This window comes from Lissotriton helveticus, chromosome 3_1 (assembly GCF_964261635.1).
Source record: "Lissotriton helveticus chromosome 3_1, aLisHel1.1, whole genome shotgun sequence".
NCBI classification, from domain to species: domain Eukaryota; kingdom Metazoa; phylum Chordata; class Amphibia; order Caudata; family Salamandridae; genus Lissotriton; species Lissotriton helveticus.
In genome coordinates, this window is record NC_136061.1 from 798,584,036 (window position 1) to 798,602,655 (window position 18,620).

Here is an 18,620-nt window from a genome sequence, read left to right on the forward strand (position 1 = left end):
AGATTGTGGCATGGTGTGCATAAAACAGGATGACCCTCTTTCTGCTCCCCTCTCTCAGGTACTTTATCCTTTCCGTTGCCCAGCAGGGCTCTGCTCTGGGCACCCAAACGGCTACTTTTCTGATATCTCAGCCTGTCTGCGTTTGTCTGGCCGGCAATCCCTCTTCAAATCCCCTATTGTACATAGGTTCTTGAAAGTTTTGCAACATCTGCTTCATCCTTCGCCCTTCATCATGCCTCAGAGGGACCTTAATCTAGTCTGGAAGTTCCTGATGAAAGCTTCCTTTGAGCCCTTGCACAACTATCCTCTCTTGCTCCTTACCATCAAGATGGTCTTCCTGGTGGCAATAACATCTGCCCGGAGGGTCAACGAGTTTCAGACTTTGTCATCCAAGCTTCCATACCTGAACATCTTCCAGACATGCTGGTTCTTCACACTGGAGCGTATTGTCTGCCAAAAGTGGCCACTCCTTTCCATATAGGCCAGTCTTTCACCCTGCCTACTTTTTACGCCCTGCTACAACCTTCCTAAGAGGAGGATGCAACTTCACCAACTGGACCCAAAAAGAAGGTTGTCATTCAAACTTGACCACATAAGACTGTTCCAGTTGGACAACTAACTTTTTGTGGGAGAATGTCGGAGCGAAGAAGGGAGAGGCTGTGCAGAAACTGACAATTTAAAAAAACAGAAACCTATGCACACTCTAATAGGTAAGCAATGTTGTCATGGTAGACAAAATAGGGAAAATGGAGACAAAGCGTTGCATTCATAAACAAAATAAGGAATTCTTGGAATCAATCATTAGATAGTGTGTCTTTAATGTTCATCAGAACCAGCCGACGTGTGGGACAGTCTTCCCGTGACTCTTCAAGGCTGGGGGGGATACAAAGGGAGGTGATGGGGTACATGATGCTCACATATAGTAATCAAAGGTGTGTGTGACATTTCACCATACAATGGAAAACTGCCAAAGAAATTCACTGCACGCGTGATAAAACAAGGGCGATATGAAGGTGGTTGAAATATACGAAAGAACTAGGTGGTGAATGAATAAAGCGAAATCAGATGTGTCATGCGAGTGATCGAACAGGGAAGTGTTTGGGAATACAAGTGAGATCACAAAAAACGATCTGAGAGACACACAGGGCGGGGGACATATTTCGAACGAAGCATATGAAACAATGGAAGGAGTGGCATGTACCGGAAAGCATGTACGTGTTGAAGAGCAATAGTGGACTAGAAAAAGAACATACCTAACGAAATATAAAGTATCGTAGGGAGAGTCTAGAAAAAGGTAAATGTACAGATTTAAAACTCTAACTATTCTCCTTAAAGCTGGTAGTCCTAAAATTATTGGTCAGGAGAAAAAAGCAAGTAGGGGGCGCTAAGGTGCGAAAAAAATGGGGGGGGTTGATAACTAAGAGCTGAAAAGATGCTCACTGCTCCGTCGGTGATACTTCCGACCCGACAGGGCCCAGAACTGTGTGAAGATGCTGTAGTAGGAGAATTCTATTATATATAAAAAAAAAAAAGTGGAGCTAGCACAGTGAGCAGCTGTATCCAGAAACATGTATGCACCAGTGTAAAAGAACTAGAAACAGTCATGAACCGTGAAATGAGATAATAGCTCACCTATTAAAAATATGGTCCAAGTACATGAATTCACAAGGTAAAAGTAGAAAAGGACACTCCAGACATGTAGGTAGACAAGATGGAGAATCTAAATGGGAGATTCGTCAAAGGGAGGAGAAGACATCAACCTGATTAAACGACAATTGTCAATTTGTGTATGCGAGAATCTAACTCGTAATGACAACCAGTGTTCCGGGAAGTGGTAAGGTTGCTGGAGAAAATTTCTATAAAGTGTGCGCATAGTCCCATGCAAGATGCTGCTAATAATATCTAGGGCGTATGGGCTAGCATTACGAACCGTAAAAAATATATATATATATAAATTTCACCTAACCAGTTGCCAACATGAGGAAATATATAGTGAAATATGACGTAAGTAGAGTGAAGTACGTCAAGAGGTGTTAACTGCACTCATACCTTACATAAGCCCAATCCTATCCTGTACCGACAGTATAATAAATAAATTCCTTTTTTCTATTCAGTAAGAAAAAACGTGCGTAAAACAGGGTGGAAACAAAGCAGGACTGGAGATAAGCGGCCATTGTTGGCTGTGCGTAAGTGACACGTTGGAACCAGTTCTATGGTGGTGAATATAAAAGGTTAGGTGGCATGTACTTACTCCAAGGTTAAGTGAGTGTCTCCACGGAGAAACGGTGTAGACGAAGAATCAGTAGTAATCAGGACGGAAATGCCCTAGGGAAATATTAGAAGTAAGCGTCTAAGTAACTTCTAATTACACTGTGGTGGCGGCGTACATAACGGCTGTTGTGTCGCGGGTAGAGAAAGCCTAAAACTTACTTTGAAGACAGACGGGTACATCTGTATCACCGTTCTCCGCACTGTGTCCCGGGTGTGGTCACAGCGACCTCTTCCGCCGGAAGTGTTTATAACGGAGAACACAAGTGCGCGAGAAGAACCCGGATGTGAAAGGCTAGAATGACAACCCAGAAATCATGGGGTTGACGTATGGCCAAAAAGCGGAAATTACGTCTCGAAGGTTTGTTAAGTAGAAAGTTACGTAGCAATAGCTAATGAAAGTCCAATTCGTAGTTAGTGGAAGTATGAAGAGGGCAAAGTGTCAGAAAAGGTGAACCTAAATGTCAAGCGAGGTTCCTTAATTTGTTTAACGTGATACTCAAACACATGCAGAGTGTAATTCAACATGCTGAGGCGGTGTCACAGTAACCATGTGTAGCGTGCCCGGCAGCCATTGTATCAGTTTTGCAAACAATATGAAGAGTTATGGGAGACACTTATAAGTACGTTCTGGATGAATCTCCAGCTAAATACAGTAGGACCAACTGAATTTGACCTCGCAGAGGCCACACATTACGAAAACATAATAAGCGCTTATATAGACATTCTATATAAGTGATAAAACTACACGAAAACCTGACAATTACAATATCATGCATGACAAAATAGTATTATACCCGTCATTCCTAATTCGAATAAATTGCACTGGCTGGAATATTACAGCAAATAGCGGTCATAAAATTACATACAGAGATTCTAAGTTGTCTCAATTGGTAGCCAACAGAAATTTCATTCTATTACATAATTAGACGTGTTAATAGGCATTGTAGGGTTTTTACATTATTACTCGGTGAACGATGTGTTTCGTCCATATTAATTACTGTTGAGTCATGCTGTAAACATAACGAAATACTCATTTATAATGTTTTACTTAAAAAAACTGTAAAAAAACTCTCGAAGACCAGGAGAGACAGCCATGTGACATGGTGCCCGTAAAGTCTTTGCAAGTATTCATAGTGCACTGGAGATGGTGCGTTTTACATAGAAGGAAACGGGAAAGAGGGGTTCCTACTCTTGCTAGGGGAGATGTCAAGAAACAGTTACTGTTGTCCATTGCATCTAATAGTTATGACAACCTAACGTAACATATGAAATCTAACATGTACTTTGGTGAACTGGACATGTTATGCTGTAGATGATGCTAGGCGTTGCGTAAAATAAAATCCTATTTTAATCGCCTAAAAAATATTGTAACTCATGGTCATAATTAAGATTTCATTTGTTACGTTATGTTGTGCTTACTATTAGATACTATTAGAATATTACACTGGTGCATAGATGTTTCTGGATAGAGCTGCTCACTGTGCTAGCTCTACTTTTGTTTTTTTTATATAATAGAATTCTCCTACTACAGCATCTTCACACAGTCCTGGGTGGGCCCTGTCGGGTCGGAAGTATCACCGACGGAGCGGTGAGCATCTTTTCAGCTCTTGGTTATCAAACCCCCCACCCCTTTTTTCCCCCACTCTAGCGCCCCCTACTTGCTTTTTTCTCCTGACCATTAATTGTAGGACTACCAGCATTAAGGAGAATAGTTAGAGTTTTAAATCTGCATATTTACCTTTTTCTAGACTCTCCCTACGATACTTCATATTTCGGTATGTTATTTTTCTAGTCCACTATTACTCTTCAACACGTGCATGCTTTCCGGTACATGCCACTCCTTCCATTGTTTCATATGCTTCGTTCGGAGTATGTCCCCCGCCCTGTGTATCTCTCAGATCGTTTTTCGCTATCTCACTTGTATTCCCAAACACTTCCCTGTTCGATCACTCGCATGACACATCTGATTTCGATTTATTCATTCACCACGTAGTTCTTTCTATCTTTCAACCACCTTCATATCGCCGTTGTTTTATCACGCGTGCAGTGAATTTCTTTGGCATTTTCCCATTGTATGGTGAAATGTCACACACCTTTGATTACTATATGTGAGCATTATGTACCCCATCACCTCCCTTTGTATCCCCCCCCACCAGCCCTGAAGAGTCGCGGGAAGACTGTCCCACACGCGACGAAACACATGTCGGCTGGTTCTGATGAACATTAAAGACACACTATCTAATGATTGATTCCAAGAAATCCTTGTTTTGTTTATGAATGCAACGCTTTGTCTCCATTTTCTCTATATTGTCTACCATGACAACATTGCTTACCTATTAGAGTGTGCATAGGTTTCTGTTTTTTCATTGTACATAGCGTCAGCCCGTGCTGACACTATTTTGAGGGGTTACAGGGCTCATCCCCTCAACCTGTTTTGCACCTCACAATACTAATTGGACATACTAAATAACATTGCGACAATACTTAGCTGTGTGCCCTTTCTCTTGACCCTGACTAAAAACCCTAATCTTTGACACAGAAACTGACAATTGCCCAATTGATCGTGGTCTGCATTTAAATCTGCTATGCATTTGCCAAGAAGAAACCCCCTGAGGGCTTGCATGTTCATTCCACCAGAGCAAAGGCTGCGACCACTGCATTAGCGTACAGAGTCCTGGTTCTTGACATCTGCCAGTTAGCAATGTGGGCATCTCGGCAAGCGTTCACAAAACACTACTGCCTGGACAGTTAGGCCCGTCGGGACCAGCACTTTGTCCGTTCTGTAGGACTTTTTGGTTTGAAATTGTTTTGTAGACCCACCTTCAGGGAGGTATTGCTTGGGTATCTATTCTAAGGTAAGAAATCTGCAGTTAGAAGTCTCTAGCAGATGAGTAACTTCGTTACCAATTTATCTGGTATAGACCCAATATAGGTGCAAATTCCTTACCAACCCACCCGTCCTCCCCACTCTGCAAACAGATTTCTAGGGACAGGGCTTTTGCCTGTCAGGGCCCTAGTTTTCCACACTAGTGGTCAATGTTCTTCCTGGCTTTGCGCTTCTGGCATGGAAAGTTGCGACAAGAAACGGACGTCAGCACGCTGAGGTGGTGCCTACATTGGCACTGCACAGGTCACTTCTGGCACGGTTGACGTCACGCAGAGCCGAATGGCACCACCTACTGTGCTCAAGAAAATATTTCTGATGCCGGGGTGTGGTTCTGAAAATCTGGACCCTGTTGTTTTCCCGGTATCGAGGTCCAATACCCGTGTCACAAAACCTCAACGTACCATGACGATTTTGGGGTCTATGAACCGATAATAATTAGGACATCATTCCTATGTATTTGCGTCACAATCGAGGGTTGCCAACACCCCAAAATCGTAGTTTCCGTCCCAATCCCTTAGACTCCATTTTGTGAACGGCATCCATCTTACATCTTGCCCTCATGTTAAGTCAATTAAAGGTCGAGCTTGATCAAAAGGGACACGTCCACCTTCCCTGACTTCCCCCTGACCTGTCCCAACTGACTCCATTGCCTTAAGCCAAACCTGTTTGGGCAGCTCCTCGCCCAGTGGCCGAATACGATAGCATCAATACATAACATTCCACAAACCATTCACTACATACAGACCATGCTTTCTGCAAACATGCACCTGTCCACGTTCCTTTGTTTATGGCCAGTTTTATGACTGGGTTGTACCTTTCTTTATTGGTGTTTCATCGATATCTGATGGGAGTTCCAGATCTAACTGGGTAATCTATCAGCGAACTGGACATCTAAAATATGGGCTTGCTTACATGACTTCGCTCTTTGAATTATTGTAGAAATATGTGTATAGCCATATCATAAACTCAAGAATTCTTGCTTGGAGCCATATATCTTGTATATAAGGAGAAGGCTGGTTCTGTAAAAACGAACAGTCTCCCGAGAACCTACTCTCCGTGTGGTGTACTTCTGGGACACGTGTTACTTGGTAGCTACCAATAAAACTTGATCTTTGACCGTGACTAGAAGACTCAGTGTTTCTGTGGTCCGGAACAAGGGAGAACTCAGAGGTCTTCGGGTGTTACCCCCCTGGCACCACCGGGTTCCTAAAAACCCGGCACCTCAGGGGGGTAATTTGAAGGTAAGGAATCTGCGGCTAGAAGTCTATCAGATCATTCATTTATTAGTAAATGCCTTCAAACCTAAACAGACATTCTCCGAGTTGTACGCCCTAATGGGGCATTGTATGCAACATTAGTTTTGGTGTAGACTGCTCCATTTTGTACTGCTCTCCACTCCTAAAGGTTTACTGAAGCTAACCTATTTCATTAGATCTATTTCCAGAGTCAGTACATATGGATTGCTATGTTTTACTGCAGTCTCTTGCTGGAAGCCAGCTATCTTTGGCCACAAAGGTGCCTCAAGAGTTAATGCTCTCACTGACATTTCTAGCGATCTAAAGGTCACAGGTTTAAATCCCCCCCACGTCTCCCACAGAATCCTCGACTCACCTTGTACCTAAATCTGTTAACAGAGAGCCATTACATTTGGCAATAGCAACACCTGCCATTTACAATACATAGAAACAGTAGTAGAATGATATGAAGCTCTAAATAATATAGGAAAACGTATGACAAACTGGTTATTACAACCAATGAATAGAAACATTGCAAAATGTCACACAAGTATGTGACAAGTAAACAACTTTCTAACAGAGTTGGAGCATAATAGACTTGGTATAGTACGGAGGTTGTGAGTCAAAAATAGTGAGCTGCGAGTGCCATGAAACTCGTCTAAGGTAAGGAGAAATGGACGAGTTGGGCTTTAATGTCATGGGGAGACTCTTGCTTGCATTTTAAAACAAGGCCATGATTTTTCAAACGCTTGGAAATTTAAAAAAAATAAACTTTCCCTACTGTAAGATGACTGCACAACCTGTTAGGGCATGAACATAAAAGATGATAGACCAAACTAATTCGTAACACAGGTGAAACAAGAGTAAATAATTTGGCACATAAGAAAAACAAATCACACGTATTTGTATGAACTATACTACTTGATCATGTCATATCTAATCCACAGCATTTCAGACAGTGACAATGCATGACATTATTCCTGAAGCTATCTGGACTGTACTGAAGCCTGTTAGTTAAACAAAATCTTAATCCTCTTCAGTGGAAAGTTAAACCCATGGGGAAACATTGCAAAAAACAAAAAAAAACAGGTTAACATGGTCAGATTCCATTTAGAAACTACGCATACCTTTTAAAGCTGCCAAACATCTGTGCATGACCTAAAAACTTGCCAAAATCAATATGAAACATATGGCCAGTGTTTCGAAGCATTATATTGTCATTGTGGCGATCGCATATTCCCAGTACGTACGTTGCTACACAACATCCAGCACAAGAATAGATGAAGTTTTCTGATGCCTACAACGAGAAAGTTAATTAACACATGGCATTTCACGTACACACAATATTTAAGTAGAAATAGAAAGGTAAACAAATTAGCAAAACCTAACATGAATATATAAGCATTATTTACATGTGGCCTTGTGATCTAGCAATTCATGAAATTATCTTTTAGGAATCAAATGACCAGGAAAGCACAGGAAAAGGAATATGTAGGGATACAAAATGTACAAACCAGAAAATTTGCAGTACTCCCATGTAGCACCTTGCTCTAAAAACCTGTTGGATTACAAGAACAGAAGAACTGAGCTGATGGAGGTAGGTTGGTAGTGATTTCCTTTGCTTACTCTAATGTACTCCTCTTTAAAGTTATTTGCAAATTATGGGATTGGAAGATTAAAAAATTAGGTAGTAACTGTTTACGTCAAATGTCAGGCTGAATGTAGAGAGGATGCACACAGTACAGCACAACTAGTACTGATGTAGTACAAGGAAGATTAGGGAAAAGGTTAGATAACTTGTTACCTCAAATTCAAAACTGAGCTACTTAAGAAATTGGGTTGTGATGTGTTAGTTAAGGGAGATGATGAAGGAGGGCACTGTCATTTTAGGATTTTTTACTTGGCCTGGAACCAGTGAACTACTGATGTTTTCTTCTCTATTCAGCCCCTGCCCTTTCCCCGCTGTGGCTGCGATCCCTGGTGTCCTGCAACATTACTTCACTGGTACACACTGAAAGAACGGACCTTACTCACATGAGGTCTTGTATGATAAGTTTCACTTAATGGCACAAAAGCCTTTCCTGGTTCACAGGCCATTCTTCATTCAGCCTACAGTATTACAGCATCAGTTTTCTTTCTGGATAATACCAGGTTGTGGATTGTATCTCCATGTCAGGAAACTTCTCTTTGCCTCTACAAACAGGTAGTTGGCCAATGTCCCCACCTGAAATTAGTTCCTACATTTCCTTTAAAACTGGGTGCTACAAAAAAAGTTAATAATTTGCTCCAATCTCTAGAATGCTTCACTATGAAATTCTCTTGCTGGTTTACCTCAGGCCAGCTGTTCGCATCACACAAGTGTTTCTTAGGCAATAGTGGTTCAGCTGCAAACGAAGGCCTGCCTAACAGTAATTTGTGATGCAACTATCATTTCCATAGTTGGAGGCACAGTGTGCACCAATGACAGGTGAGAATGTTGTGGACCCTTGTATGACAAAGAGTCGACATAAAAGAAAGAGTTGCAACAGAGTGGAGAGTGAAGCCACTTGAAAACGTAAACGGTCAAGAAATCAGGACCATTGATGTAAAACGGCTACAAAATTAGATGTTTTAAGAAACTGTAGCATTTGAGGTACTGCTAGTACGTTTACAGACTACAAAATTGCCAGCCTTGTTTCAGGACTATTTTAAGCTAATTAATACCTTTTCATAGTCTTCATCTGAAGGGTTATACTTTCTTAACCACTCTGCAAGCGGCTTATCCTTAAATGATCCTGTGACTCCATATTCCACTTGAATTTTTCGAAGTGTTTCTGAAGAAAGAACTAACTCCACCATCCCTTAAAGAAAAACAATGTACATTTGTTTTTTTAAACTATAAGAAGTACTGTACATACTGACAATGAAGAGCAGCATGGGATACGTTACTAATGCATGAACCAACAAAGATGGATTGATGATAGTATGGGTTTGAATAGTGATCTAAGTATACATATGACATTGTAGAGTGATTCTACAATTTACATGCACAGAATGGTAGAAGCCATCATAAATTCAATTACAAATCATTCCTGTGATATCACATTTAAAAAATGTAATACAATATATATTATTAGGTAAAATAACTCAATGTATAGCATGGTTTAAAAGCAGTAATGATGACATTGTTGATATTTCCAAAACCTCAGAGCAGAGATAATGCCAATTTCAGTTTAAAAAAATGGAAACCTAAAAATGCCACATTCCTTGCCTTCTGTTTGCTAAACCTCTCTTCTACAGCTGTTTATCATGCAGTACCAGAAGTGAGAGGACTGTCATGGTAGCTCCAGATGATCACTACTAATGAGTCAAGAAATCTGCCCCATGGTCTCTGGATATTGCTAACATTCCAGCAATGTCCAGTGACACAGGGCCCCTTGACAAATGGTCCATGACCCCACCTCGCCCGATTGTTGCAGTACCACATGACAGTAGTGTTGTCCGTGAACACCTACAGTAGCCTTTGTTAAACGGAGTAAAAGAAAGGCTTTCAATGCTAGCCGGATCGCCTGGCACTTCAGTAGATCGATGTGGAGTCTGGATTCTGCCGGAAACCAGAGGGCTTCAATCTTCACCTCTCCCAGCTGGCCGCCCCATCCTCGGAGTGATGTATCTGTCACTACTGTCAAATATGGTTGGGGGTAGGGAGAGGGGTCTGCCGCTGACCCAAATGTGTTTTGTTAACCACCACTGCAGATCTTTTGCAGTTCTAAGTTGTATTTGAATAGAATGTATTTTTGTAATTTCTACCCATTTGCAATTTGGTAGGGAAGCAAGTGTAAAAAAATTGGGATGCTAAAAAACCCTAAATTCTCATTTCAATGAGTTGTTTGTGTAGATCGGTCAAGGCCTTCCAAAAAGGAACTGAACGTTGAAAAATAAATAGTGTATATAAGAGGGGAAAAAGAGAAACAGGCAACTAACTTTTTAAGTTTCTGATGGATACTTCCAACTGCAGATTCCTCACCTTAGGAATACTTGTAGGAGTCAGACTGGATCCAGACGTTTTAAACAGCATTGTTCCTACATGCCAGGTTACATTATTCCACGCTCTCGTATGCACAACTGGAGCTCTGGTCTCACTGTTTCCTCATTTGTTGACAAGTGCTTTTCATCCAAAAACATTCTTTCAACCAAAGCTACAAGGGAACTATGTCCCCTCTGAAGACTACAGGAAATAAATTACGCATGAGGTATGCCTTTGGTGTTTGGGTTCAGGGCACGACTCCAAGTATTGCTAGGAGTGTGCCCTGATGAACCTAAAAGAGATCGTGAAGTAAAGGTGTACCTCACTGAATGTTGGAGGAAGAACCTGCGCCAGTCCCACTACCACCCAAAATAAATGGCCCAGACCTGTTCCTACTCTTGAGGTCTTCCCTGTGACAGCTCCTTTTAGTAATTAAAATCTGGATGGAATCTGATGCAGAAGTAGCAAGGACATCAAGGTACCTCTTGGTCTAGCTCTCAAACTCCTGAGGAGCCAATTCTGCAATTGATCCCTTTGCACCCACAACTCCCTGGGCTATCGGATATGTTGCAGCAGATCAAGGTCTTCCGAGAGACTGTGTTGCAAATCTCTGGCACCCTCTAGTGTGTCTTTAGGCCCAAAGGATCCACAAAGCCCAGCTGGTGGGTTAGCACCAGTGGATCCATCCTCAGTGCAGTCTGAGCCCTGCGCACCACTCCCTGGTTATTCAACTTCTTTGGAGCAGACATACACACCAGTGTCAAAATCCACACTGGTTTCTTCAAAATCATCACAAGTCCCAATGCCAGAGGTATCGGAGGAGGATTCATTATTGATTTCAGTGGCTGATTCTGAGCCCTAACTCATTGTGGTCATGAGGTCACTGTGTGATGCGATTCAGACAAGACACTGCCTTTACCATGGGGGTACCATTGTGCTCCACCACATTTTCGACTCTGATCAAAGTCAGCGAGCCTTCGAAGATGACCAGGGAGATGATGGGGACAGTATACTCCCCCAACTATGGTGATGACAATCTGTATATTGATTTATATGAGGCCAGTGGGTTGGACACAACCCCTGATCGTGGGTTCGTCACACCACACGGACCAACAACAGAAGATATTGTTTCTTTAGCTATGGTGATAAGACGTGCAGCAGAGGAGTTAACTTACAGCTTTCTTCTGTTGGAGTTCAGACCTGTGCTTACAGAGGTTTTGTAGGATGGACAGGCTTCCTCTGAACTGTTACAACGGCACTGACCTACACATTAATGGTCTAATCATTGTTCTTTTCCACCGGTGAACAGGCAGGTAGGTAGGTAGAAGCCACAGGCTGATGGTATAAACTTCCACCACCAAGGCAAAAATCAATCCACTCCCTACCACACCTCTGGACAGAGAGTCAAAGTGAATTAAGGCATTCAGGGAACAGATATTTTTTATCGGCCTACCTAGCCCCAAGATCGGTCAATACCAAGAATTTCAGGCCTTCGTGGCTCAATCTATCCAGATGGCAAGGATGCAGCCAAATATGGAATTCAATCTGGTATACATACCACTGATAGACTGGGCAGAGCATCTGGCACTGGTGTGGTGTCTCATACTCATGCACGGATGAGATTCAAATATTTTGCAGGGGAAATGCAGGTATCCCTTATGGATATGCATTTTGACTGATCTTCCCTATTAATCAAAAAGGAGGTTTCTGCTCCGGAACACTACAAAGCGAGCCAGGCCATGGCACGTTACTTGAGATTCTCAACCCAAACTCAGCAGTTTCATCTCTTTTGGGAGCTCTCCAGAGGTTTGGCATATAGGTACCACCAAGGGTCTCAGCAACAGGCGCCCCATCCCTGCGGCATCAGCCTCAAACCACCTTACTTTGTCCTTAGTGGTACAAGACTACCCTGTTGAAGGCAGGATCAGACACCAACTCAAAGAGTGGGAAAATAGAACATTCATATTGGTCAACTGGGATCTACCCTGCCATTCATGTCCAATCTACTACATCGTACACCCATGTCAGAGCAACTTTTAGAGGAGCACCAGGCCATCTTATTGCAAGAACTGCAGACTCTCCTGGGCAACCAGACCATAGTAGAGAAGGAACCCAACTCAGAAATAGGGGCTGTTTTAACTTTTGCTACTTCCTGGTGTCAGAAAAGGATGGATGCCTTAGATCTCTGCTCTATGAATGCCTTTGGTAAACAACCGTTACAACGCAACTTTTACAACGGACTACTTTTACAACGGACTACTTTTACAACGCAACTTTTACAACGCAGGATCCATTACAACGAAGTACCATTACAACGCATTTTTTTACAACGCAAATACCTTTACAATGCATACCATTACAACTTAAGTATAGGTAAGTATATAATTATATTAAAAATGTTATAGGATTGGGTTTTTGGGTAAAGGGGTATTTTTAGGGTTCAGGGCTAGGTTTGGGTTTTTGGGTAAAGGGGTATTTTTAGGGTTCAGGACTAGGTTTGGGTTTTTGGGTAAAAGGGTATTTTTAGGGTTCAGAGCTAGGTTTGGGTTTTTGGGTAAAGGGGTATTTTTAGGGTTCAGGGCTAGGTTTGGGTTTTTGGGTAAAGGGGTATTTTTAGGGTTCAGGGCTAGGTTTGGGTTTTTGGGTAAAGGGGTATTTTTAGGGTTCAGGGCTAGGTTTGGGTTTTTGGGTATAGGGGTATTTTTAGGGTTGAGGGGTAGGTTTGGGTTTTTGGGTAAAAGGGTATTTTTAGGGTTCAGGGGTAGGTTTGGGTTTTTGGGTAAAGGGGTATTTTTAGGGTTCAGGGGTAGGTTTGGGTTTTTGAGTAAAAGGGTATTTTTAGGGTTCAGGGGTAGGTTTGGGTTTTTGGGTAAAGGGGTATTTTTTGGGTTCAGGGCTAGGTTTGGGTTTTAAAAATAATTACATTAAAATAAAATTAAATAAAATTAAATATTAAATGAAACTATATTAATTTAATAACTTACATTTTTTAAAATATTATATACTTACCTATACTTACGTTGTAATGGTATGCGTTGTAAAGGTATTTGCGTTGTAAAAAAATGCGTTGTAATGGTACTTCGATGTAATGGATCCTGCGTTGTAAAAATTGCGTTGTAAAGGTATGCGTGCTAAAAGTATGCGTGGTAACGTCATACATCCATGCCTTTCTGTGGAAGACCAGATCCAAGATCCTCACACAGGCCTAGGTTCTGTTCACCTTGGATCCCGGTGACTGGATGATTTTCCTAGACTTGGAAGGAACCTAGTTTTATGTACCCTTCCTGCAGTCCCATAGGCATTACCTGCAGTTCGAAGTAGGCAAAGAGCATTCTCAGTGTGCTTTGCCCCCTTTGGCCTCACAGTGCCCCTCATGGAAGTGGTCACAGCACGCTTTTGGAGAATGGAAAATTTGGCGATACCAGTTTTCCCCTAACTTGAAAACTGACTGTTGAAAGCGGCCTTCTGCTGTCAGTCATAGTACAAAGTCAGGTGATGGTGAACCTTGTGACATCAGTGGGCTTTACAATCAATGTGTCCAAGTCACAAATGACTACTTTGAAGAGGCTCCCTATGCAGAGGCGCCCTCCACTGGAACAATATTAGAAACGGTACAATTCAGTGCCTTCCCTCCAGCATTAGTCCAAGACATTCAGACTATCTGATGTTTCAGCCATGGTGAGAGTGGTTCTGAAGATTCTTGACCTATTGAACCCTTGCATCCTGCTCATCAAATCAAATCATATGTAGCATATGCGGGCTATGCAGTGGTATATGAGGTCTCAGTGGTCTGACCACCAAGTGAACCTGTTAGTGTCCATCCAGGTTTCACAGAGACTGCAAAATACCTATAATGGTGGCTGCTTGATTGCAATTGCAATTGCAACTGCAAGACTCTTCCGCGAACTTTCTGGCCACCTTCCTTTCTACAAACGATCTTATCCAACACTGCACAGAATCAACACTCTCTAAGGGCTCATTCGTAGACCTTGTTATTTTTAAAGCAGGCATGCTTTCTATCGCTACCCCTATTCACGTAGACTTGTCTGACCACCTCCTCATCCCATTCTCTCTTCACCTAGCACACTCTATAACTCTTGGCCAACCTAAGAGGGCTACCTCCTGGTGTCCTGACACTAAACATATTGACACCGTCTCCCTCTGTGAATCAGCTTTGTTCTCACTTCCAAGGCTAGACCCAAACCTAGATGTTGACGTTCTCACCTCCCAATGCCTCTCAGTCCTTGCAGTTGAAATTAATAACGTCGCTCCTCTCCAAAGCAAAAAGAAAAAACCATTCCCTCAGCACCTTGGTTCAACAAATCCCTCTATGAAGAAAGGAAGCACCTAAGACTCCTGGAGAAACAATGGAGGCAAGCGCCCTCCACCGATAATTTGGCCACGCTTCGCTCAGCAAGATCCAAGTACCACAAGCACATCTTCCTTGGGAAAGCATCACACTTCAGAACCCTCCTTGTCTCAGCCAAAAATAGACCCCAAAAACTTTTTTATCTCATCAAGAATACTAACTGCTCTCCCCCAACCTACAAGTTAGAGGATTATTCAAAGAAAGCCGCGGATTTCGCTGTATTCTTTGACGAAAAAGTGAAATCACTTGTGGATCAGGTCGCTCATCCTACCCTTCCAGAGGAGCGCAAATCACTAACCATTTGGCAGAACTTCGACCCCCATCTCTGAAGATGTCCTCCTCAAGTGCATCCTCGAAACAAAGCCCTCCAACCATACTCTTGACCCCATCCCCAGTGCTATTGCCACTGACTTCTATACCCATTCTCTTCCCTATTGGACCACTCTGGTCAACCTCTCTCTCTGTCAAAGCTGCCTTCCTGTTCCCTTCAAAACTGGGCGGGTCACCCCTCTGCTTTAAAAACTGCTGATGCGAATGATCTCAACAACTTCCATCCCATCACTAACCTACCCTTTCTTGCGACGATCACAGAAAGATGTGTTGCGAAACAGCTCTCTCGTCATATCAAGGACAATAATCTTCTTGACAATTTTCAGTCCGGCTTCATCCAAAACTGCAGCACTGAAACAGCCCTGCTGCAAGTGATTGATGACGCGCTGCAGATACTCGATTCGGGGGGTCTTGTCTTCTAATTCTCCTTGACCTTTCTGCAGCCTTTGACACTGTCAATCACAACACCCTCCTCAACACTCTTCAACAGAGAATGGGCATGGAGGGCACTGTGCTTAAATGGTTTGCTTCCTTCCTCTCTGATAGATCCCAAATGATCAAAATAGCGGACAGTCTTTCATTTCCTTTGGCGGTGGGTCAAGGTGTTCCTCAAGGCTCTATACTTGCACCCACATTGTTCAATCTCTATTTGGAACCACTGGGAAATCTCCTAAGTAAATCCGGGGTCCACTATCATCTCTACGCAGACGACACTCAAATCTACCTCAAGGTTGCCTCCACTCACAATCTCTCCATCCTAAGGTCCACTCTGGACTCCATTCAAAACTGGATATCAACACATCAACTGATTCTGAATCCCTCCAAAACGGAATTCCCCCTCCTCACTTTCTCCTCCCCCGGTTCAATCATGGATGGACCAGATGAATCTACTGAACAATAAACCCATCATTGTCGACAGCGCAAAATCCCTTGGTGTCATACTCGACACAAAACTCAACCTAATCTCCCACATTAATTCAATTGCAAAGTCTGCTCGATATCAACTGCTCCTTCTTTGGGGGATTCGTCGCTTCTTCCCTGAGCATGACCTTAAAATCCTGGTCCAATCGCTGGTCCTCTCCAGACTGGACTACTGCAATTCTCTTCTTACTGGCCTCCCCAAATCCCACATGTCCCCCCTTAAGTCTGTTCTCCATTCAGCAGCTCGTTTCATTTATGGGGCCAAAAGAAGCGACCACATCACACCCATGGTATCCACCCTCCGCTAGCTTCCCATCGAGGCAAGATCTATTTACAAGACTGCCTGCATCACCCACAAAGCCTTGCACTCCTCCTCTCCTCGCTATCTGGCTAATAAACTGAAACTCTCTGGAGGCTCTAGACCATCACGAAATGCGGAAATTCTATTGCTTGAACCTCCCACTTTCAAGAAGGAAAGATCGATGGCCCAATCCTTTTCAGGCAACGCAGTGAGAATCTGGAACTCACTTCTGCCTCAGCTCCGGACCACCACCTCCTCCCAGGCCTTCAAAACTGGCCTCAAAGTTCTCCTTATTCAAAGACACTTCCAAAGTTAATTCATGCCCTCTCTATTATCTGAATGAAGACCTTTTAGTGTAGAAAATCTCTATTCTCCATGACTATGGAAGTGCCTTCCCAGTGTGTTCTTGTGGTTTGAGAGACTGCCATTTATTGCAGTACTACCCTTTTACCTGTGTTTGGTGCTCTTTTGTAACATGCGCACGTCACTTTTCTCTTGTAACACACTGTTTGCTACCTCTTACTTTCTGTTTGCTTTCGATACTTGCACAAGTGCCACCATTGCCTACGTAACGTTTGCTCTTGTGTTTCAGTGTCCTCCATTTATTGCAGTATTATACCTCTACTTGTACTTTGTACGCTTTTTGTAACCTGCACAAGTCACTTTTTCCTCCTGTTTTGCACCGTTTGCTACCTCTTGTATTAAGTTTGCTCACGATTGTCACTTTTGCCTCATGTAATGTAACTTTTGCTTTTGTAATTTGTTCACTTGTAATGTTCTCTTGAATCAGTTCTGTTCCTATTGTGAAGCGGTCTGACACCTTCGGGTAAAGTCTGCGCTATATAAAAACGCATAAATAAATAAATAAATTGGCCCAGCACAGCTCCCTCTCCCTGCCCATCCAGTGCAGACTGTGGTGACGAATGTGTTACTGATTGACTGGGGAGGTCATCAGGGAGAATTGAAGATTAATGGACTCCACATCAATCTGTTGGAGTTGTCGCCCAAAAGCTTGGCGTGGAAGACCACCTGGCATCTGTCATAGGGAGGCTACTACAGGTCCTTACAAACAACATCACCACTGCTGTTTGGTACTGCAACAAGCACGGTGGTATGGAGCAGTGGGTCCTGTGTTGGAGGGCTCTTCACCTCTGGAGTCAGCTGAGGAATCAGGGCACTTCCCTCATTGTGAATCACATGCCAGAGCAGACGAGCTTAACAGACAGCACTTAGCAGATTGAGAATGGCAAATACTTTCGAAGGTGGCACAGGCCCTCTTGCTAAAATGAGATCTGATTGGATCTTTTCACCACCATCAATAACATGTAGTATCAACCCTTTTGTGTGCTGGAAATTCCATGAAGGACCTCTCTAGGAGAAGCATTCAAGTTACAGTGGTGCTTGGGACTCCTAACCGGCTGCCTCAAGTTCTGAAAAAGATAAGGAATAACCTGGTCCAATCCTCCTATTACTGCTGGATCGGACCAGTAGAGTGTGATACCCAGAACTGCTGCTAAGTGGCATTGTGCATCTCTGTATTGGCTCCGTGCTGCTCCGAAAGTAACTGAGTGGAGCCACATGTAAGTGAGACACACTTGAGTGCTGACATAAGTTTCTTGTTTTTGCCTTTCTGCAACCACAGACAGAGTATGAGCAATTGTTGGTACCAGTGCACTGTTCACAGACTTCAAACTTGTTTTTAGGAGTTTAGATGACGCCACTCCACAGAACGGGGAGGAGAGAGAGCAGTGAGGAATCTACAGTTAGATGGAGTATCAGTACCAAAAAGAGTGTTACTGAAGTTGAGTAACTTCTTCTAATGGATATTTTAACAACAGACTCCTCACCTTTAGAATAAATACCAAAGCAGTACCTCCCAAGGTGGAGGGTCTGTGAAGTGGACCATAAAGTCCTGCAGGACCAAGCAGACAAAAATGACCTTCTCGCCAGACTTGGCTGCCAAGACAGTAGTGCTTTGTGAATGTAAGTACTGATGCACATGTGGCAGTCTGGCAGATGTCAAAGACAGGGAATTCGTGAGCCACTGCAGTGCTCCAGCCTTAGCCCTGGTGAAATGTGCTCTCAGACCTGCAGGGACTGCTTCTTGGCCAGTGCATAACAGACCTTGATGCAGGAGAGTATCCACTTCAACAGGGTCCGCTTTTTTACAGCTTTCTCTTTCTTCGACCATGAACCCCCACCCCCCACCCCCAAAAATACTGAACGTCCACATGGTGCTGCTCTTTACAATCAATGTAAAAGCTTAAAGCTAATGGAGCCTCTCCTCCTCTTTGGAGAAG

The 18,620-nt window shown here is 43.1% G+C and overlaps 1 protein-coding gene across 2 annotated transcripts in view; it reads right to left on the reverse strand.

Annotated features, from left to right (window-relative positions):
* PIK3C2A (phosphatidylinositol-4-phosphate 3-kinase catalytic subunit type 2 alpha) overlaps window positions 1–18,620 on the reverse strand; it is a 1,158,716-nt gene that overhangs the window by 270,933 nt on the left and 869,163 nt on the right. For both annotated transcript variants that reach the window (XM_078681042.1, XM_078681043.1), the window contains 2 exons: window positions 9,097–9,233; window positions 7,521–7,690 (listed from right to left, as the gene is read on the reverse strand). In XM_078681042.1, the coding sequence (XP_078537168.1) occupies window positions 7,521–7,690; window positions 9,097–9,233 (307 nt within the window). The remainder of the gene's footprint in view (window positions 1–7,520; window positions 7,691–9,096; window positions 9,234–18,620) is intronic.